Genomic DNA, 23,794 nt, shown 5'->3' with positions numbered 1-23,794 from the left:
AAGTCAGACACTACTTTAAGAACCACTCTGACCTAACTTAAAGGCTAACTAAACTGAACTTTTTGGCTCCATGCAAACAGTTTTTGCATAGAAAAGTAACCGACTAAAAACCTCACTCAAGTTGCTCTTACCTTAGCCCCGGCTCTACTGCCCTCTGCTGGGTCAGCAACTAACTACATCATAAATCATTCCTGCCTTAAGATACCATGTTCACAAACTCCATGCCCAATAAGTAACTAAGAAAGATGTTACAGAATGGCCCAGGGGGAGGCAGTGGAGGGGAAACCTACCCACTCATGGATTTAACCAGATACCTTTACACACACATAAGGGCTACAGCTACACGTGTCAGGTGTGTTTAACTGGAGCACAATACTCAACACCAACAGCACTTTTTGGTGCATGGTAGTGGTTAGGGCACACCTGACAGAGACAAGTCCCTGACCTCAAGAAGTCTGTAGTCTGGTGATGGGAATAAACTAATAGATACAGTACAACTGGTAGCATTAAGGGCCACAAGAAGATACAAGGCAGGGTAAAGGAAGGGGATTCCGGTTTTAAGTAAGATAGAGAAGGCTCTCTGAGGAGGGAACATTTAACTGGGGACTTGAAATAGTGAGGAAGCAGACTATGGGAATATCTGGGGGAAGAGCATTCTACACAAAGAGACAAGGAAGCACCCTATGACAGAATAAGCCTGCTACATACCAGCCACAGCAAAGCAGGGGGGCTGGAGCAAGGTGAGGGGCAGGCGGGAGCCCAAGCATATAGACCATAGACCACGGTGAGGACTGTGGGGCTCCAGCACGGGATTAGCTCTCCGAAGGTTCTGAGGAGGATGAAATGACCCACATGGGAGAAGGAAGAGTGTCAGGAGGGGTGCTGTCAGCAGGGCCACAACAACGGTCCAAGAGAAATGGAGTGGTGGCTTGGACGAGAGTTGCGGCAGTGGGATTCAGAAGTAGCAGCTAGATTCGAGAGACATCCAAGAATCTGTTTTCAAATTCTCCAACAGGTTCATTCAAGGATTTGAGATCAAGACTCAAACTACTGGCTTCTTGACCACTACTTCTCACAATAAACTGAAATATACTAGAACTCTAACATCATATCCAAAGGACAAAAATATCCACAAAATCACAAAATATTTCACTCACCATCTACTATTACTTTCAAAGAAAATAAAATGCTTTCATTTTGCTTCTCATTGAAAAAAATATATAAGTAATTTGAATTTCCTACTTCATGGAATGGTATGTCTACCACAGGCATCTTTCCTCACATTTAAATTTACTCTACCATTTCTTCCCTAAAGTCTTTCCTCTATCTGTGGCTCCTGCATAAGCCTTCATCCTAACACTCTTTTTTTTCTCCCTTTTGTCCCACTGGTGTAACACAAGAGACTGTGTTTCAGTAAACTAGCTTAACTTCTAGAAAAGAAAAATCAAAATGTGATTAAAGACAGTTTACCAAGTTTAATTTTAGTTCTCTAAAAAAAAATGTGTGAATTAATCACTGGCTGTCCAAAAGCACTCTTTGTTTCTTTTCCAAGATGATGATGATTCTTCATACATTTCCTGAAAAACAGAACCATAACAGGTATTCAAAACAGAGTGGCTTAATAAATTCAACTGCATCAGAAAGATTCAGGCAAATGAATCTAGTTAAATCTGCTACTCTTCCAACAATCCAATAAATATTTGTTTGAGGCACTGAAAGGAGAAAACTGAATAAATCTGTTCCCTCCACTTAAGGACCCCAATCCAGTGGGAGAAACACTGACATGAAGACTTAACAAGGCAAGGTACAACCACAGAATGGAATAAACAATTCCATTTGGGACCATGTCAGGAGACAGCCTGAGCAAGGTTATACAGGGAAGATGCAAGGTCTTTAATAATTTTAAACACTTTTTTCTTTCCAAACACATCTACTTCAGCATTTCTATATATGCTTTTCCACAGGCTGATGGGATATTTCCACTAGGTGTGAAATTAAGTGGCCACCCACAGAAGTTCTTAAGCAGGTTTGGGCTCCACCCTAGAGACAACTGACAATTGCTTTGTAAGTGTGTGCACCACCTACCTGCCTACCCGCCTATTTCACCAATGATCTCAAAGCACAGGTGGGACTAGAACCCGACACGAATTGAGATGATACTCGGAAGGGAGGGGAATAAGAATGTATCAATCTTTCTTCTCAATCTCCAGTCAAATCCTATTTCTGAGGGACAGAAATCCAAATTCGACCTTCCTCTAAACACTGTATATACCCTCTCAACCTCTACAGACAGAAAAGTAAACAGCTCAGCTAGACCTTGAAGTATAAAGATGAGAGGATGCCCCAATCCTGCCCACCCTCTTATTCCAGGGACCTACTCTCTCATCTACTTTCTATGAGCAGGCTGTCCATTCTTTCTCCTTGGTAAGGAGAGCTACTGGGGTGCCTGATGACTCAGGTGGTTGAGTGTTCGACTTCTGATTTGGGCTCAGATCATGATCCCAGGGTCATGGGATCAAGTCCCACGTTGGGTTCCGCACTAAGCATGGATCCTGCTTAAGATTCTCTCTTAAGCCACCTGGGTGGCTCAGCAGGTTAAGCATCTGGTTCTTGATTTCAGCTCAGATCATGCTCATGGATTGTTGGGTTCTGCACTGATAGCACAGAGCCTGCTTAGGATTCTCTCTCTCCCTCCCTCTCTCTCTCTCTCTCCCCCCCCTTCTCTGTCCCTCCCCTATGCATGTGTTCTTTCTCTCTCTCAAGATAAATAACATTTTAAAAATAAAAAAAGGTTCTCTTCTTCTGCCCCTCTCCCCTGCTTGTACTATCTGAAAAAATTAAATTAAAATTAATTAAAAAAAAAAAAAGCTACCTCTGCCACCCAGATTCACAACTCAATGGAGAATGCTCTCCCTGACTCACTCTATTCAGGAGACTGCCTCATGTAGTCTATCAAAATGGTGGCAGCTTTGTTCAAAGCAAAGCCACCATAGCTGAGCTTCACAGAGACTGTTTTCTGTCATAAATCCTATCTTCAAATCCCAAAGTATCCCCTTATAAGAACAGGTGTCAGTTTTTATTCATTTCAAAATTTTTTTAAACTTTATTTTTGAGAGAGAGACAGAGCATGAGCGGGGAAGGGGCAGAGAGTGAGGGAGACACAGAATCAGAAGCAGGCTCCAGGCTCTGAGCTGTCAGTACAGACCCCAATGCAGGGCTCGAACTCACGAACTGTGAGAACATGACCTGAGCCGAAGCTGGTCGCTTAACCAACTGAGTCACCCAGGCACCCCAGTTTCAGTTTTTATTCAGAAAACATGGTCACTGGGTTTCATAGGTCCTGTGTAAGAGTCCAATTTGTTCATCTCTACCACAAACGGAGCCAGCAGGCTCCTAGGAAAGACACGCTCTGCCCTCTGATCTGAGACGTTAATTCCCTCCTTGGCTTTGCTACCCAGCCAAAATGCTGTGGGCAATTCTAGACTCTTAAAGGCAATTACAAGTTTGAGAGTTCAGAACAACCCCACCGTTACTGTTACTACACCATGGAAGAACTTAAGGAGTTGGGTCTTTTCATCCCTTCAGAATGTCCTCTTTAACCAGAGATTCGGTCTTACTGATTGGTTTGATGTGTTGACAGAAAACAAGCTAGAATTTCCTATTTATGTTTGAAAATCCACTCACTATGCATTTTCTCCAAAGAGGCAATACCCCACTCTTTTTTCCTAAGGAAGAAATTCTAGAATGTTGCTTGCTCTTTTGCCTCGAGAAATCTTGTTTACCTATTGCCGAACAGCTGTGCATTATTATCACTCTCCACAGGACTAACTCAAGGGAATTCTAATCCAAAGTGAATGAATTCATATATGAACCAATGGAAAAGTCCAGACAAGGAATTCCAATTGTTACCAACTATTGAGGCCTAATCTGTGCCATCCATTTCTTTGGGGCATGTACTTTTCATGTTTAACAAACTTTGGAAAGGAGATATTACATAAATACTATTTCAGATAAAGAAAACATGATTCTATAAAGTCAGGGAAGACCCTAGAATACAAGTTCTACATGTAATCTCATTCCTTATCTTTTAAACAATTTGTGAGAAAAACCATGTCCAAATGGCAAAATTAGATACTTCCTTACCTTTTTCCATATGGGCACCTTGGCTTTTAAAGTATCAATGGCATAGCTCACAGCTTCAAGGGATGAAGTCCTATGGGCCGAGGACACAGCAATGATAATGCTTGCTTCCGACACTGGAACTAAGCTTTAACAAAATGAAGAAGAAAAACTGCCATCTCTTCTGAATCCACATGTTAAAGGATATTAAACACATGAAAAAAAAAAATTCCAGTAAAGCATTCTTACAACTAAATATCCAGTTCTACTTTAAACTTCAGGTTAATTAAAAAACAGTAATTTATCCTGTTTGCATTCAGCAGAGGGGATGCTGAGGTTGTGCCTAATTTGTTAGCATATTAAACAGAAACAAATATTAAAGAATAGAATTGATGAAATTTAATTTTTTAATAACAAAATAACAACTAATGTAATATAACAGAAATGGAGTCTCAATTGCTGGGCTCTTTCTAAAGTCTAGAACTCCACTCTTCTTAGTGGTATAAACAGGCAACTAATTTAATGCCCTTCAAAGGCACTACATTAAAAAAAAATCTATTAACAGACTTATCATACAAATAGAGTCCAGACTATAAAACAATTCTTAAACGGCCTCAAGGACTTTAGCACACATTAGCACAGGCCTTGTTTCTGCACAAGGCCTTTTAGAGTTTGGCACATTTGGACTTTGTTTTAGCATCAGGTACTCTCCAGATGTTACAATGAAACAAACAGCCCTTGAGGTGCTATTCACTGTCTGCCTGTCTGCCAGAATAATACACAAACCTTCCTCTCATGCTAATATAGGATTCCTACAGAAGATACCAGAATTAAAATCAGCACAATGATGGAAAACAAATGCAATTAACTATTTAATTGCTAAAGGAAATCATACCCAAGTCTATGAAACACTGCTATGTGTTTGACTGGCCATTTCTGCCTAATGTCACTACAAATTTTTCTGATTTCATTTTCCGCCATTGGTAGATATGCTTCATATTCTAAGCTAATGACTTTTTTCCCTTCAAAGTTATTTCTTGTAGTCCCTAAAAAAAAAAGAAAGAAAAAGAAAAATATTAAGGTTTCCTTACAACAGAAATAACACATTAATAGAAAAAAGGATTATTTCAGCAGCACACCAATTTGCCTACAAATCGCTTTCAAGTTTTCTAAAAACAAACATTTGGTTAGAAAACCATAAAATAATTATCATAAAGATGAGGAAATACAATGTCGCTAATGAGGCAACAAACCAGGATGGGAAACATTATGCTCCCAGGACTATCATTAAGTTAGTATCACCACCATTTTTTCCCCTCAATATTTGGAACATACAGAATTCTCCCTGAAAATAATGACTCTTATTCTACTCTTTTAATGCCTTTAACACAGGTTGGTTTGAATCTGAATAAAAATTAAAAAGTGTCTACCCACCATGGGGTTACTGCTCTTAGTATCTTAAAATCCTCTATTAACACTGAACATGGAAAACACTTGCTGATTTCTATTGTCTTATGCAGTCAACCCACACTGTGAAAATCACAACTTACCTACAAACAGGGATACTGCACCACAGAGTGGAGAAACCACCAACTGTGAGACTTCGTCTATGGAGAGTTTCTCAGCAGTGAATTTTATTATATCGTTAGATTTCTCTTCAATTTCATTCATATCTTTCCTGGAAGATATTAACAAACCTTAACGTTGGTACTACAGGCAAAACACCCAACTCACTGTGTTTCAATTTATATTTTTTGTACATTAGATGTGATAGAAGTCATGGTTTGAACTGAATGATAAAAATAAGTGTAAAATTTTAGCAAAACTCAACATATTTATAAATATCCCCAATGAATCAAGCAGGATATATAAAAGGAACTGTAATCTACCCCATATGCCACTTTATTCCAAATCCTGGAATTGCTACTCTTATCTCCTATCGTGGTATAGGTCAGACATCGACAACTTCAGCCACACACACATATCACCTCTGATCACTACATCACCAGGCACCACACCTAGAACTGGTTTTTTCTTTATCCAAAAGGGAGAGAGGGAGAACAGAAGCAATGGTGACTCCACAGGAACTCAGTTCATTTCATAACCGGGCATAATCCCAGTTAAGTAACTGAGGAAATAAGGAAATGAACTGCGTGCCTATCACCAGATGTCCTACAAAGTCCTCTGCCATGCATTTCTCATTTCATTTATCAAGCATCTATTACATTCTCACTAAGTGACTAACCCCACACACTAGACAAGGACCAGGGAACAAAAAACCTGCCTCCTGCGCTCAGGGCACCTATATGGGAATGGGAGAAACAAAGCAATAAACAAAAAATATAAATAGGGGTAACTTATACAAATAAAAAGAGTTCTGAGACAGAGCATGGGTGCTGGGGAAGGGGCTCTTTAAGAGGGTCAAAGAAAGCCTTTCTGAAGACATACTATAGAGAGGTGAGACCTGAAAGAAAGCAGCCTGTAAAGAAACAGAAGAACAGACCCCCAGGCAGAGACAGGGAATGGCAAATACAAAGCCTCCAGAACCTGCAGGGAGGCTGGAGCTCAGGATGTGAGGGAGAGAACAGATGGGCTGAGGGTGGGCACGTGGGCTGGGTCTTGCCGGATGAGGAGTCTGGATATAATCATAAATCCTGCGGGATTTCATTCACAATGAAAGGCAAGAGAGAGAAGGCTCAGGGGAGTTAAGCACTCCGTCAATGTGGTTCCAACCAAGGAACCCCACTAAATCCAATGTCTTTTTCCCTATACTTCCAGCTACTGGAAAGAAAGAAAAGCACAAATATTCACACTCCACTGGGTTCCAGGATGTTTCAACCTCCTGTACATGGCAGCTGAGCTTCTTACAATAACTTACATGTAATCTGAACATGGTCTGTGAACGTCAAACCATACCAAATTCCTACCACTTTGATTCTGTAAGGATGTGGATTCTAAAACCACATGTTAGGGAGGGGATCCAACATGGTGTAGTAGTAGGGGGACCCAAAGTTCCCTTGTCTCTCAAACACAGCAGCGTTAAAGCCAAAGGACTTCGAATTCCAAGAGTCAGGGTTGCAGAGTGACAAAGATGTCTCCAGGGACCCACGGGGACAACCTGGCAGGCCACAGATGTGTGACTGCAAACTGGAAGAGATAAAACAGGCCGTGTAGGCATTGAGGGAAGAGATCCCCTTCTGCAGAGAGACAAAGGGAAGAGAAACAGAGGCTGGGGAAGCCTAGGACTGTATCTGAACAAGAGAAAAACCACAGACCGGGAGGGAGGAAGATCCAATCTCTAACTGCGGGGCTTTCCCCAGGCTCAGTAACTAGTTCAGAGGCACAGTCCGCAGTGGGAGAAAGCAATCCCCTTCCTGGAGTGCTGTGGGAAGAAGGTATGTAACCTTTCAAAGGACAAAGACTGCCTGCGCCCACCAGCCATAAGCCATATATAGGTGGCACCGAGTGGCACTTCCCCAGATCCCAGGTGTATGGAGAGAGAATCTGTAAAACATCGGGGTTTAAGTCCCAGCCAAGCGCCAGGGAGGCATGGGGTCGGGGGAGCAGAACAAACTGCCTTGTTCGCGCCTGCAGCACTGCAAACATGGTCTGAACAGAGTGGTTTGGGACAGCCGGACGATGGAGCGGAGACTGTGGTGTCGCCATTTTTCTCCCCATCACCACCAAGATGGGTCTTCAGGGATCGGTCTGCGGGCCCCACAGTGGAGGCGGGAGCTGCCTACACCAAACCATGACCCTCCAAACCTGGTAACTGTGTATCTACCAAAGCGGGATTGACACTAACAAACCAGAGAGCTGCTCCTCCAGATCAGCACTGCCACCAGTTCCAAGGCACCCAGCGGTATTGCACTGCCTGATTTAATTCTTGAACAATTCTTAATTATATATGTATATATTATATATTTTATTTATTTATTTTTCTTCCTTTTCTCTTTCTTACTTCTTCTCTCCTGTAGTCTGGTTATTCTGGTTGTCGGTTTATCTAAGCAGACATATTTAATCTATTCTCTTTATACCTGTTCTATATCTCTTTATTTTCCTCTCTCTCTGGAATAAGCTGTAGAGTTTCTCTGCCTGCTCGCTTTTCTTTTCTTCTTCCCCGCCGCTGTCATTTCTCTCTTTGTATGGGATAAGACCTCTTCCATCAACAATGCCTCAACCCCGTTGTTTTGTTATAGCTGATGTTTTTTGTCTTTTTGTATTTGTTTCTTTGTTTTCTTTTTGAGGGCTACTTCAATGAACAAATCAAAGCACACCTGGTGGAGGGTCCAAAGGATCACTACGAGTAGGGAGAAAAAGCAACCAGAGTCACAACAACAGAGAGCAAGTAACACTCCAAAAAACAGCTCCTGAAGGGCCAGGCCCTGGACAATGTATGATCCCTCTTTACTACAGTAGTGCTCACAAGTGCAGGCCACATAACAAGCTTTTAAAACACACAAGGGACAGAAAACTAGCCAAAATTCAAAAATGAACTACTGGGACCTCATCAAAATAAAAAGCTTCTGCACAGCGAAGGAAACAATCAGCAAAATTAAAAGGCAACCGACAGAATGGGAGAAGATATTTGCAAATGACATATCAGACAAAGGGTTAGTATCCAAAATCTATAAAGAACTTATCAAACTCAACACCCAAAAAACAACTATTCCAGTGAAGAAATGGGCAAAAGACATGAATAGACACTTCTCCAAGGAAGACACCCAGATGGCCAACCAACATATGAAAAAATGCTCAACATCACTCATCATCAGGGAAATACAAATCAAAACCACAATGAGATACCACCTTACACCTGTCAGATTAGCTAACATTAACAACTCAGGCAACAACAGATGTTGGTGAGGATGCAGAGAAAGAGGATCTCTTTTGCATTGTTGGTGGGAATACAAGCTGGTGCAGCCACTCTGGAAAACAGTATGGAGGTTCCTCAAAAAACTAAAACTAGAACTACCCTACCACCCAGCAATTGCACTACTAGGCATTTATCCATGGGATACAGGTGTGCTGTTTCGAAGGGACACCCCTATGTTTACAGCAGCACTATCAACAATAGCCAAAGTATGGAAAGAGCCCAAATGTCCACTGATGGATGAATGGATAAATAAAAGGTGGCGTGCGTGTGTGTGTGTGTGTGTGTGTGTGTGTGTGTGTGTGTGATGGAGTATTACTCGGCAATCAAGAAGAATGAAATCTTGCCATTTACAACTACATGAATGGAACTGGAGGGTATTATGCTAAGTGAAATTAGTCAGAGAAAGACAAAAATCATATGACTTCACTCATATGAGGACTTTAAGAGACAAAACAGAAGGGAAACAAAAATAATATAAAAACAGGGAGGTGGACAAAACAGAAGAGACTCATAAATATGGAGAAGAAACTGAAGGTTGCTAGAGGGGTTGTGGGAGGGGAGATGGGCTAAATGGGTAAGGGGCATTAAGGAATCTACTCCTGAAATCATTGTTTCACTATATGGTAAGTAATTCAGATGTAAATTTTAAAAAATTAAAAATAAAATTAAAAAAAAAGAAATTTACAATAGACTTTGATCAATAAAAAAAAAAGAGAGAAAGAAAAGAAAACTAGCCAAAATGATGAAACAGAATAATTCTCAAAAGAAATTCCGGGAAGAAATGACAGCTGAAGAATCGATCAAAACACATAAACAATATAACTGAACAAGAATTTAGAATGATAGTCATAAGATTAATCGCTGAGCTTGAAAAAAACATAGAAGACAGCAGAGAATCTATTGCTGCAGAGATCAAGGAACTAAAAAATACTCATGATGAATTTAAAACTGCTATAAATGAGGTGCAAAATAAACTAGAGGCAGTAACAGTGAGGACTGAAGAGGCAGAGAGAAGAATAAGTAAAACAGAAGATAAAAATATGGAAAAAGATGAAGCTGAGAAAAAGAGATAAAACTATTCTGGACCACAAGGGGAGAATTAGAGAACTAACTGCATCAATGAAACGTAATCGTATCCGTATCATAGGAGTTCCAGAAAAAGAAGAGACTGAGAAAGGGGTGGAAGGGATACTTGAACAAATCATAGCTGAGAACTTCTCCCAATCTGGGGAAGGAAACAGACACTGAAATCCAGGAGGCACAGAGAACTCCCTTCAGACATAATTTGAATTGATCTTCTGTACAACATATCATAGTGAAACGGGCAAAATACAAAGATAAAGAGAGAATTCTGAAAGCAGCTAGGGATAAACGGGCCTTAACTTATAAGGGTAGACACGTAAGGATAGTAGCAGACCTATCTATTGAAACTTGGCAGGCAAGAAAGGAGTGGCAGGAAATTTTCAATGTGGTGAATAGGAAAAATATGCAGCCAAGAATCCTTTATCCACCAAGCCGGTCATTCAGAATAGGAGAGATAAAGGTTTTCCCAGACAAACAAAAACCGAAGGAATTCATGACCACTAAACCAGTCTTGCAAGCGATCCTAAGGTGTCTCTGTGAGTGGAACGATGCAAAGACCACAAAGGACCAGAGATATCACTACAAGCATGAAACCTACAGATAACACAATGACTCTAAATTCATATCAATAACACTGAATGTATATGGACTAAATGCTCCAATCAAAAGACACAGGGTATCAGAATGGATAAAAAAACAAGAGCCATCTATCTGCTGTCTACAAGAGACTCATTTTAGACCTGAGGACACCTTCAGATTGAAAGTGAGGGAATGGAGAACCATCTATCATGCTACTGGAAGTCAAAAGAAAGCTGGAGCAGCCATACTTGTGTCAGACAAACTAGATTTTAAACTAAAGGTTGTAACAAGAGATGAAGAAGAGCATTATATCATAATTACAGGGTCTATCCATCAAGAAGAGCTAACAATTATAAATGTCTATACATCCAATTCAGAGGCACCCACACATATAAAACAATCACAAACATAAGCAATCCTATTGGTAAGAATGTGGTAACTGCAGGGGACTTTAATATTCCACTTACAACAATGGACAGATCATCCAGACATAAAATCAATAAACAAACACTGGCCCTGAATGATACACTGGACCAGATGGACTTGACAGATATATTCATTCTTCTCGAGTGCACACAGAACATTCTCCAAGATAGATCACATACTGGATCACAAAACAGCCCTCAATAAATATAAAAGAAATGATCATACCATGCACATTTTCAGATCACAACGCTATGAAACTTGAAATCAACCACAGGAAAAAGTTTGGAAAACCTCCAAATACATGGAGGTTAAAGAACATCCTACTAAAGAATGAATGGGTGTGAACATGGTGGCACAGGAGGACACTGGGCTCACCTTGTCTCGCTGATCACTTAGATTCCACCCATATCTGCCTAAATAACCCAGAAAACCGCCAGAAGACTACCAGAACGGACTTTCCGGAGCCAAGTGTAGACAAGAGGCCCACGGAAGAGGGTAGGACGGAGAAGCGGTGCATGCTACACAGACTGGCGGGAGGGAGCCGGGGCAGTGGAGGGGCAGCCCACCTGGCAAGGCAGAGCCCCTGAAGTCTGGCTTGCAAAAGCAGAGGGGCCGGACTCCATGAGTTCTGACAGCCAGCATGGAGCAGAACTCCATGAGTTCTGACAGCCAGCAGGAATGTTATAAGTCAACAGCTCTGCTCAGAGAGTGGGAGGGCAAGAGGACACGGGGGTGAGAGGTGTTGAGCCCTGGAAGACAGAGCTCAGCTTGGCAGGGAACAAAGGCGCTGGCCAGCGCCATCTCCCTTGCCCATCCCCCAGCCGAAATCCCAAAGGGAACCAGTTCCCATCACTGAACTTGCTTGCCCTGAGCAAACACCCAATGCTGTGCTTCTATGGATCCATCCCTCCAATGGGTCTGCCTCCCTCCAGGTGCTGAAGGACCCTTCACGCAGGTGACCACCGACAGCAAAGCTAGCTAAGCCTGCCCCTCCCACCCCTGTGCACCTTGCAGATCCACCCCAGCTAACATGCCAAATCCCATCAAAGCAGCACCACAAGCCTGGCAGTGTGCAAGCAGCCCAGACGGGGGGCACACTAATCCACAGTGAGTCCTGCCCCTGGGAGAAGGGAAGATAAGGTACAAACCAGTCTGACTGTGACCCCAGCGGTGAGCTGAGGACAGACAGCAGGTCTGACAGTGGCCCCGCCCACCAACACAAGTTACTCCAGACAGCACAGGGGAAGTACCCTGCAGGTCTGCGCCACCCCAGGGACTATCCAAAATGACGAAATAGAAGGATTCTCCTCAAAAGAAACTCCAGGAAGTAGCAACAGCTAACGAATTGATCAAAAACGATTTAAGCAATATAACGGAACAAGAATTTAGAATAATAGTCAGAAAATTAATCGCTGGGCTTGAAAAAAGTATAGAGGACAGCAGAGAATCTACTGCTACAGAGATCAAGGGACTAAGAAAGAGGAGGAGCTAAAAAATGCTATAAATGAGGTGCAAAATAAAATGGAGGCGACCACAGCTCAGATTGGAGAGGCAGAGGAGAGAATAGGTGAACTAGAAGATAAAATTATGGAAAAAGAGGAAGCTGAGAAAAAGAGAGATAAAAAAAATCCAGGAGTATGAGGGGAGAATTAGAGAACTAAGTGATGCAATCAAACAGAACAATGTCCGTATAATAGGAATTCCAGAAGAGGAAGAGAGAGAGAAAGGGGCTGAAGGTGTACTTGAACAAATCATAGCTGAGAACTTCCCTGATCTGGGGAAGGAAAAAGGCACTGAAATCCAAGAGGCACAGAGAACTCCCTTCAGACGTAACTTGAATCGATCTTCTGCACGACGTATCATAGTGAAGCTGGCAAAATACAAAGATAAAGAGAAACTTCTGAAAGCAGCTAGGGATAAACACACTCTAAAATATAAAGGGAGACCCCATAAGACTAGTGGCAGACCTATCTACTGAAACTTGGCAAGCCAGAAAGGAATGGAAGGAAATCTTCAATGTGATGAACAGAAAAAATATGCAGCCGAGAATCCTTTATCCAGCAAGTCTGTCATTCAGAATAGGAGAGATAAAGGTCTTCCCAAACAAACAAAAGCTGAAGGAATGCATCACCACTAAACGAGTCCTACAAGAGATCCTGGGGGATTCTGTGAGTGACATGTTGCAAGGACCACAAAGTACCAGAGACATCACTACAAGCATGAAACCTACAGACATCAAAATGACTCTAAACTCATATCTTTCAGTAATACCACTGAATGTAAATGGACTAAATGCTCCAACCAAAGACATAGGGTATCAGAATGGATAAAAAAACAAGACCCATCTATCTGCTGTCTACAAGAGACTCATTTTAGACCTGAGGACACCTTCAGATTAAAAGTGAGGGGATGGAGAACTATATATCATGCTACTGGAAATCAAAAGAAAGCTGGAGTAGCCAAAGTAATTTTGAAGAAGACCAAAGTGGGAGGCATCACAATCCCAGACTTTAGCCTCTACTACCAAGCTGTAATCATCAAGACAGCATGGTAGTGGCACAAAAACAGACACAGAAACCAATGGAATAGAATAGAAACGCCAGAATTAGACCCACAAAACTATGGCCAACTAACCTTTGACAAAGCAGGAAGGAATATCCAAAAGAAAAAAGACAGTCTCTTTAACAAATGGTGCTGGGAGAACTGGACAGCAACATGCAGAAGGTTGAAACCAGACCACTTTCTCACACCATACACAAAAATAAACTCAAAATGGATAAAGGATGTGAATGTGAGACAGGAAACCATCAAAACCCTAGAGGAGAAAGCAGAAAAAAACCTCTCTGACCTCAGCCACAGCAATTTCTTACTTGACACATCCCCAAAGGCAAGGGAATTAAAAGCAGAAATGAACTATTGGGACCTCATGAAGATAAAAAGCTTCTGCACATCAAAGGAAACAATCAACAAAACTAAAAGGCAACCAACAGAATGGGAAAAGATATTGGCAAATGACATATCAGACAAAGGGCTAGTATCCAAAATCTATAAAGAGCTCACCAAACTCCATACCCAAAAAGCGAATAATCCAGTGAAGAAATGGGCAGAAAACATGAATAGACACTTCTCTAAAGACGACATCCAGATGACCAAAGGCACATGAAAAGATGCTCAATGTTGCTCCTCATCAGGGAAATACAAGTCATAATACAAACACTCATATACCACAAAATACAAAACACTCAGATACCACCTCATGCCAGTCAGAGTGGCTAAAATGAACAAATCAGGAGACTACAGATGCTGGCAAGGATGTGGAGAAATGGGCACCATCTTGCACTGCCGGTGAGAATGCAAACGGGTGCAGCCGCTCTCGAAAACAGTGTGGAGGTTCCTCAAAAAATTAAAAATAGATCTACCCTATGTCCTAGCAATAGCACTACTAGGAATTTACCCAAGGGATACAGGAGTGCGATGCATAGGGGCACTTGTACCCCAATGTTTATACCAGCACTTTCAACAATAGCCATATTATGGAAAGAGCCCAAATGTACATCAACTGATGAATGGATAAAGAAATTGTGGTTTATATACATAATGGAATACTACGTGGCAATGAGAAAGAATGAAATATGGCCTTTTGTAGCAAAATGGATGGAACTGGAAAGCGTTATGCTAAGTGAAATAAGCCATACAGAGAAAGACAGATACCATATGTTTTCACTCTTATGTGGATCCTGAGAAACAGAAGACCATGGGGGAGGGGAAGAAAAGAAAAAAAGGGGGGGGGGTTAGAGAAGGAGGGAGCCAAAAAACAAGAGACTATTAAAAACTGATAACATAATTTTGAAGAAGAAGACCAAAGCAGGAGGCATCACAATCCCAGACTTTAGCCTCTACTACAAAGCTGTAATCATCAAGACAGCATGGTATTGGCACAAAAACAGACACATAGACCAATGGGATAGAATAGAAACCCCAGAACTAGACCCACAAACGTATAGCCAACTCATCTTTGACAAAGCAGGAAAGAACATCCAATGGAAAAAAGACAGCCTCTTTAACAAATGGTGCTGGGAGAACTGGACAGCAACATGCAGAAGGTTGAAACTAGACCACTTTCTCACACCATTCACAAAAATAAACTCAAAATGGATAAAGGACCTGAATGTGAGACAGGAAACCATCAAAACCTTAGAGGACAAAGCAGGAAAAGACCTCTCTGACCTCAGCCGTAGCAATCTCTTACTCGACACATCCCCAAAGGCAAGGGAATTAAAAGCAAAAGTGAATTACTGGGACCTTATGAAGATAAAAAGCTTCTGCACAGCAAAGGAAACAACCAACAAAACTAAAAGGCAACCAACGGAATGGGAAAAGATATTTGCAAATGACATATCGGACAAAGGGCTAGTATCCAAAATCTATAAAGAGCTCACCAAACTCCACACCCGAAAAACAAATAACCCAGTGAAGAAATGGGCAGAAAACATGAGTAGACACTTCTCTAAAGAAGACATCCGGATGGCCAACAGGCACATGAAAAGATGCTCAACGTCGCTCCTTATCAGGGAAATACAAATCAAAACCACACTCAGGTATCACCTCACGCCAGTCAGAGTGGCCAAAATGAACAAATCAGGAGACTATAGATGCTGGAGAAGATGTGGAGAAACAGGAACCCTCTTGCACTGTTGGTGGGAATGCAAATTGGTGCAGTTGCTCTGGAAAGCAGTGTGGAGGTTCCTCAGAAAATTAAAAATAGACCTACCCTATGACCCAGCAATAGCAGTGCTAGGAATTTATCCAAGGGATACAGGAGTACTGATGCATAGGGGCACTTGTACCCCAATGTTTATAGCAGCACTCTCAACAATAGCCAAATTGTGGAAAAAGCCTAAATGTCCATCAACCGATGAATGGATAAAGAAATTGCGTTTTATATACACAATGGAATACTACGTGGCAATGAGAAAAAATGAAATATGGCCTTTTGTAGCAACGTGGATGGAACTGGAGAGTGTGATACTAAGTGAAATAAGCCATACAGAGAAAGACAAATACCATATGGTTTCACTCTTATGTGGATCCTGAGAAACTTAACAGGAACCCATGGGGGAGGGGAAGGGGGAAAAAAAAAAAAAAAGAGGTTAGAGTGGGAGAGAGCCAAAGCATAAGAGACTGTTAAAAACTGAGAACAAACTGAGGGTTGATGGGGGGTGGGAGGGAGGGGAGGGTGGGTGATGGGTATTGAGGAGGGCACCTTTTGGGATGAGCACTGGGTGTTGTATGGAAACCAATTTGACAATAAATTTCATATATTATAAAAAAAAAAAACTGATAACAAACTGAGGGTTGATGAGGGGTGGGAGGGACGGAAGGGTGAGTGATGGGTATTGAGGAAGGCACCTGTTGGGATGAGTACTGTGTTTTGTATGGAAACTAATGTGACAATAAATTTCATATTTAAAAAAATGAAGAATGAATGGGTCAACCAGGAAATTAAAAAAGAAATTAAAAAATATATGGAGACAAATGAAAATGAAAACACAACAGTCCAAACCCTTTGGGATGCAGCAAAGGCAGTCCTAAGAGGAAAATACATTGCAATCCAGGCCATCTCAAGAAACAAGAAAAATCCCAAATACAAAATCTAACAGCACACCTAAAGGAACTAGAAGCAGAACAACAAAGACACCCCAAGGCCAGTAGAAGAGAAATAATAAAGATCAGAGCAGAAATAAACAATATAGAATCCAAAGAAAGAGTAGAACAGATCAATGAAACTAAGAGCTGGTTTTGGAAAAAATAAACAAAGTTGATAAATCCCTAGCCAGACTTCTAAAAAAAGACAGAGGACCCAAACAGATAAAATCATGAATGAAAATGGATTTATCACAACCAATCCCTCAGAAATACAAGCAATTATCAGAGAATACTATGACAACCTGGAAGAAATGGCCAAATTCCTAGACACCCACACACTACCAAAACTCAAAAAGAAATAGAAAATTTGAACAGACCCATAACTAATGAAGAAATTGAATCAGTTATCAAAAATCTCCCAACAAATAACAGTCCTGAGCCAGAGGGCTTCCCAGAGGAATTCTACCAGAGTTTATTTAAAGCAGAGTTAATACCTATCCTCAAGCTGTTCCAAAAAATAGAAACAAAAGGAAAACTTCCAGACTCATTCTATGAAGCCAGCATTACCTTGATTCCCAAACCAGACAGACACCCCACAAAAAAGGAGAATTACAGGCCAATATCCCTGATGAACATGGATGCAAAAAAAACTTAACAAGATACTAGCAAATTGAATTCAACAGCATGTAAAAAGAATTATTCACCATGATCAAGTGGGATTCATTCCTGGGCTGCAGGGTTGGTTCAATATTCGCTAATCAATCAATGTGATACATCACATTAGTATAAGAAAGGATAAGAACCATATGATCCTGTCAATAGATGCAGAAAAAGCATTTTACAAAATATAGCATCTTTCTTCATAAAAACCCTCAAGAAAGTAGGGATAGAAGGAACACACCTAAATATTGTAAAGCCATATATGAAAAGCCCACAGCCAATATCATCCTCAATGGGGAAAAACTGAGAGCTTTCCCCCTGAGATCAGGTACATGACAGGGATGTCTACTCTCACCGCTGTTGTTTAGCATACTGTTGGAAGTCCCAGCCTCGGCAGACAACAAAATGAAACAAAAGGCATCAAAACTGACAAACAAGAAGTCAAACTTTCACTTTTTGCAGATGACATGATACTCTATATGGAAAACTGAAAGACCACCAAAAGGCTGCTAGAACTGATACACGAATTCAGCAAAGTCACAGGGTACAAAATCAAAGTAGAGAAATCGGTTGCATTTCTTCACATCAATAATGAAGCAACAGAAGGAGAAATCAAGAAATTGATCCCATTTACAATTGTACCAAGAACCATAAAATACCTAGGAATAAACTAACCAAAGATATAAAAAATCTGCATGCTAAAACCATAGAAAACTTATGAAGGAAACTGAAGAAGACAAAGAAATGGAAAAAACATTCTGTGCTCATGAACTGGAAGAATAAATATCGTTAAAATGTCAATACTACCCAAAGCAATCTACACAATCAATACAATCCCAATCAAAATTGCACCAGTATTCTTCTCAAAGCTAGAACAAACAATCCTAAAATTTGTATGGAACCACAAAAGACCCTGAATAGCCAAAGTAATATTGAAAAAGAAAAGCCGAAGCAGGAGGCATCACAATCCCAGAATTTAGCCTCTACCCCAAAGCTGTAATCACCAAGACAGTATGGTATTGGCACAAAAACAAACACATAGACAAATGGAATAGAATAGAAACCCCAGAATTGGACCCACAAATGTATGGCCAACTAATCTTTGACAAAGCAGGAAAGAGTAGCCAATGGAAAAAAGACAGTCTCTTTAATAAATGGTGCTGGGAGAACTAACTGGACAATATGCAGAAGAATGAAACTAGATGACTTTGTGACACCATACACAAAAATAAACTCAAAACGGATGAAAGACCTAAATGTGAGACAGGAAACCGTCTAAGCCCTAGATGAGAAAGCTTGAAACAACCTCTCTGACCTCAGCCACAGCAATTTCTTGCTCAACACATCTCCAAAGGCAAGGGAATTAAAAGCAAAAATGTTGAGATTGGGATCTCAACAAGACAAAAAGCTTCTGCACTGCAAAGGAAACAATCAACAAAACTAGGCAACCAACGGAATGGGAAAAGATATTTGCAAATGACATATTGGATAAAGGGTTAGTATCCAAAATCTATAAAGAACTTACCAAACTCAACACCCGAAAAACAAATAATCCAGCGAAGAAATGGGCAGAAGTTATGAGTAGACACTTTTTTCAAAGACATCCAGATGGCCAATAGACACATGAAAAAACACTCAATGTCACTCATCATCAGGGAAAAAGAAATCAAAACCACACCGAGATACCACCTCACAACGGTCAGAGTGGCTAACATTAACAACTCAGGAAACAACAGATAACTGGCGAGAATGTGGAGAAACGGGAACCCTCTTGCACTGTTAGTAGGAATGCAAACTGGTGCAGCTGCTCTGGAAAACAGTGTGGAGGTTCCTCAAAAAATTAAAAATAGAACTACCTTATGACCCAGAAATAGCACTACTAGCAATCTACCCAAAGGATACAGGAGTGTCATTCATAGGGGCACATGTACCCCAATGTTTATAGCAGCACTTTCAACAATAGCCAAATTATGGAAAGAGCCCAAATGTCCATCAACTGATGAATGGATAAAGATGTGGTTTATATATACAATGGAATACTACTTAGCAATGAGAAAGAGTGAAATCATGCCATTTACAGCAACGTGGATGTAACTGGAGGCTATTATGCGCAGTGAAATACATCACTCAGAGACAGATGTCATATGTTTTCACTTATATATGGATCTTGAGAAACTTAACTGAACACCTTGGGGGAAGAGAAGGGGAAAAAAGAGAGAGAGGGACTCCCTCTTATACAAAGTGTAAGAGACTCTTAAATACAGAGAACTTAGGGTTGATGGGGGGTTGGGGGACAGGGGAAAATGGGTGATGGGTATTGAGGAGGGCACTTGTTGGGATGAGCACTGGGTGTTGTGTGTAAGCAATGAACCATGGGAATCTACCCCCAAAACCAAGAGCACACTTTACACACTATATGTTAGTCAATTTGACAATAAATTATATTAAAAAATAAATAAATAAAACCATGTCACAAATCCTTTCAGACACCTTCAAACAATACACAATGCTGTCAAGTAATCTTCCTATTTCCAGAGAACTCCCATCTCTCTTTCTCACATACATACACACACACACACACACACAGTTTAATGGCAGCATACTGTTTCTGAATAAATTCCAAACTCTGAAAAATGGCATTTTTCTAAAATCATGGTAGTGATATGGTGACCAGTTTCCAAGTAAAACTGAGATACAAATCAAGAAATTCCATTATTTCCAAACAGGAGGACTAAGAAAGATCCAGTCTTTATCAGTATTGTGGGCAATTTGCTTTGCAATATATATTCCTCACTTTTTGGGGCACTGCTCTCCAGCAAAGTGGAGAAAAAAACAGGTGGAAAAAAAAAAACTGGCATCCTGGGTACGCTTCGTTCTTTAGTGAGGCCAAGATTTTGCCAATGAGTATGGTATTTACTCTTGACTCTGGAGAAAAGCCCTATTAAACTAAGAAAGCTTTCTTTCATTCCTAACTCACCAAAACTCTTTAATTGAAGATAATTATTAATTTCTAGATTATTTGTAAAGACGGCAAGACGCAATGGGTCCCAGAGCTACCTGCAACACAGCTATCATAATAAAGCTGTTTCTTTCTACCTGGAAAATGGTAAGCTTTCTTACTAAGCACAGTGATCTTTTCACTTTCTGGCTATGCAATTTTTCCACATTTCTCTGTGCCCAAGAGGGCTATTTTCCTGGATTAATAAGCATCTTTGTGAAAAAGTACAGAGAATCCAATAATCTGAAATCAAATGTTGGCTCTGCCACCTCTTAGCTATGTAAGTGTAGACAAGTTTTTTAACTTCTCTGAATTTCAGTTTTCCTTCCTGCAAAATAGGAATATTAATACTCCAGCATCCAGCGCTGTGCCTGACACATAATATAGTTTCCATAAACCATCTGAATTCAACAGAATGAACATATCAAACTGACTTTATATTAAAGTGCTTACAAGAGAACAGATGCAGAGATGAAAGGCAGGTATGCACAGGTCTGTCTGCACCAACTCTTTATTGGTGTAGGCAGACTTACCAAGAGTATACTATCGTCTTTGTGATCCTTCTCCACAAGACTGGTTAAGAAAAACATACCTCACACACCCAAGTGGCTCAAGAGCACTACCCTCCACTAATGGGGGGGATAATGGCAATTTCATCTCCTGACTGAAGCTGGAGGAGTTGATCTCCAAGCTCGACATATTCTTGACGGACAGCAAATATCACCTGATTTCTGACATCGGCCAATCTGAAGGGGAAAAAGCGTAATTGGAAGTATCAATGCAGTGTTAGATCTCCAATCTCTTCAGCTGCAACTAAAAATGGCCATAAATATTACTTCATGAGGCATCACCTGCAAAGTTACTAATTAAGCCAATTCACACTCTGCAGAGAAAGCACATACTCACTGAAGAACCTACTTATTCACCACAAAATACACAGTAAAATGCTAACAATTCTTTAATGGAGGTTATGTGCCTTGGGGAGTTAAACAAACCCCCCTCCCCCCAAAATACTAGACTAGACAACATTGAGACCAGGTCAAAAAAAAAAAGAGAGAGAAAAAGAAATTTTCTAATCAGTACGTGCCCTCCCCAGGAGATCTTCTGAGTACACAAGTATACTAAGTGTATCTCAGAATTTTCCTACAAAACCAGGTGTCTCTCAAGAGGTAAAAGGTTAAAAGTAAAGCAGAACAGAAGCCCCACCTCATTTCAATGATTATCAGGACACTTTCAGAGCAAGTTAAAAGACATGAAATCAAGAAGTAATTTTCTCTTATAAACCCACACTTTGGAGTATCTTTTATATTACACTAAGACTTCCTAGTTAAAAATCTATACAGACTTAAATGACAAAATATTCCTAGAACACCTTTAAATAAGCTGTAATTACATTTTGTTGCAAAAAGGACTTGAGGTAGGAACCACAGCAGTAAATTACACATTTTCAAGAACCAGAAAAATATTAAACATTGCAATAACTCAAATTCAACAGTAGCTAAGGTCTGTGATCTTTCATTTTTCTTTTAATCTTAGAAATTTCTACTTTGAGTTCTCTAAAGAAGGGGCAGGACATAAAATTCAAAGCACACGTTTTCAACCTAATTTGTAACGATCTCATTTAACGTTATAAAAATGCAGAATCCACATTTTTAGTATTTTGTAAATCATATAAGCAAATATAATCATGTCCCTTTGGCAGTATCCCAGCTCACTGTGGATTTTTTAGTAAAATACCTTTAACCTTAAGAAATTATGCATTTCTAGATACCAGAATTTAAGATTTTTGGAGTAGTTGCAGAAAAATACAACTAATGATCCTTTCTGAATTGTGCATGGAAATAAAAATCAGCTTTTTTTCTCTAATCATTTACTCATTTTTAAATATTTAAAAATTGTTAATCATAAGCATTCTAAAATTTTTAACTACCCAGGATGTCGTGCTTCTATCTCATTCCACAGCTGCAATGCTTTTATTTCTTGTGGCACAGAAATAGTCTCAGAGCGAATTCCTGCAATTTCAGCACTTTTTGCAAAATACAACACTTCAACCTGAAAAGGAGAGAAAATGCCTTTAACAGTAACCATAATAGACCTTTTCCGTCTCGGTGGGCTCTATTGCTTTCCAATCGCTTGAATCAAAGACCAATTTTCAGTTAGAGAAAATTAAATCATCCATAAAAATGTTAGTATAACTACAAGTTCAAATTTTGAAAACGCTTTATGTTTTAAGTACAATTCAGACTGATTTCCAGATGATTTTTAGTTTTATGAATGTAAGCTTGCCACAACTAAAACCCTAACGGTATCTTCTTAAAAACCATGAAGTTAGTCTTTATTCCACATAAAATTATAGCACCCTTTATAAACCCTTAGTGGTGAACAGATGTCTGAGTCAAGCGATAAATTACACAAATAAATAACAAAAAAAAAGCGAGACACGTCTTTCACAGTTGTCATAGGACCTTTGATTCAAGTCCACATTACACTGAACCCAGCTGCAAAGGATTAAGTTACGCAACATACAAACCCGGACATTTGTAAAAGCAGGTGGGCTTGAAATACAAGATAAATTGGTATTTCCTAGGACAAACCTATGCCGTAAGCCTGGTATCTAAGAAATCTGGCCAAGTAAAATGACCCACCTGTTCCACTGTGCAAATTTTTCTCTATGAAATAATCAGAGGCTTGCAAATGCTTATATGAAGCCCCTTTTTTTCTTTTTACAAGAATTCTCAGTTAAGTGCATTTTTAATTTGAAAACTGTCTTCGCCAAAACGTATAATCTGAGAAGCATGGAGGCAAAGGTTCTGAGGGTGCCTTTAGAAACCTCTAACGCCGGCACCTCGGAGACCAAGAGTTCGCGAGAGAACTTGACCTTCGTTAAGGTAGCCCAAGCAAAGCCTCCGAAGCCCGGCGGGGCCACATTGGTGGCGGTGGTTGAGGCCCTGGACGTAAGATTCGACCAAGGTGGTTTCGGTAGGGATCCGGCTGAGCAGGGCCGGGTCTGTGAAGGGAAGAAAAGGGGTCTCCTGCATCTGGGAGGGCGCCCACCCTTACCTGGCACTGCAACACCATCCCGCCAGGATTCCCGGAACCAGTACCGCGGCGGCGGAGGCGGAGTAAAGTCGACTGAGAGCGCAGGCGCAACCTGACGGCTCTTTCCGCCCCTACAGGGCATGCGCAAAACTGTCCCTGCGCTGCCGTTCGCCTTCCTGCGTTGGGGCCGCGGACTGCTTAAAGAAAAATTCAATTGTTACTCTCTGGTGGGGAGGGGTGGCGAGCTTCAATTGTAGGTATCACCAAATGGGGGAAGGGCTGGCAGTTCAAACTCATCTTCTTAGATGAGAGACTGAGGTGCGGGAGAGCAAACACCGGACTATACTGGACACTTGTCACCTGCATTA

General features: G+C 40.7%; 1 protein-coding gene across 2 annotated transcripts; it reads right to left on the bottom strand.

Annotated features, from left to right (window-relative positions):
- Nucleotides 1-1,460: 1,460 nt before the first annotated feature.
- On the bottom strand, nucleotides 1,461-23,538 carry MOCS2 (molybdenum cofactor synthesis 2). 2 transcript variants are annotated; one of them, XM_045438266.1, is made up of 6 exons: nucleotides 23,448-23,538; nucleotides 20,980-21,133; nucleotides 5,670-5,797; nucleotides 5,015-5,165; nucleotides 4,144-4,267; nucleotides 1,461-1,577 (listed from the first exon to the last, which is right to left on the bottom strand). In XM_045438266.1, the coding sequence occupies exons 2-6, from the start codon at nucleotides 21,084-21,086 to the stop codon at nucleotides 1,509-1,511; spliced, it is 579 nt and encodes a 192-aa protein (XP_045294222.1). In that variant the 5' UTR covers nucleotides 21,087-21,133; nucleotides 23,448-23,538; the 3' UTR covers nucleotides 1,461-1,508. The 2 variants fall into 2 exon arrangements, with proteins under 2 accessions (XP_045294222.1, XP_045294232.1); XM_045438276.1 differs by lacking the exon at nucleotides 23,448-23,538 and adding an exon at nucleotides 22,318-22,431.
- Between the last annotated feature and the right edge of the window lie 256 nt (nucleotides 23,539-23,794).

This window comes from Leopardus geoffroyi, chromosome A1 (genome assembly GCF_018350155.1).
Source record: "Leopardus geoffroyi isolate Oge1 chromosome A1, O.geoffroyi_Oge1_pat1.0, whole genome shotgun sequence".
Lineage (NCBI taxonomy): Eukaryota > Metazoa > Chordata > Mammalia > Carnivora > Felidae > Leopardus > Leopardus geoffroyi.
The sequence above is the reverse complement of the archived record's forward strand: the minus strand, read 5'-3'. Positions and strand labels throughout refer to the sequence as shown.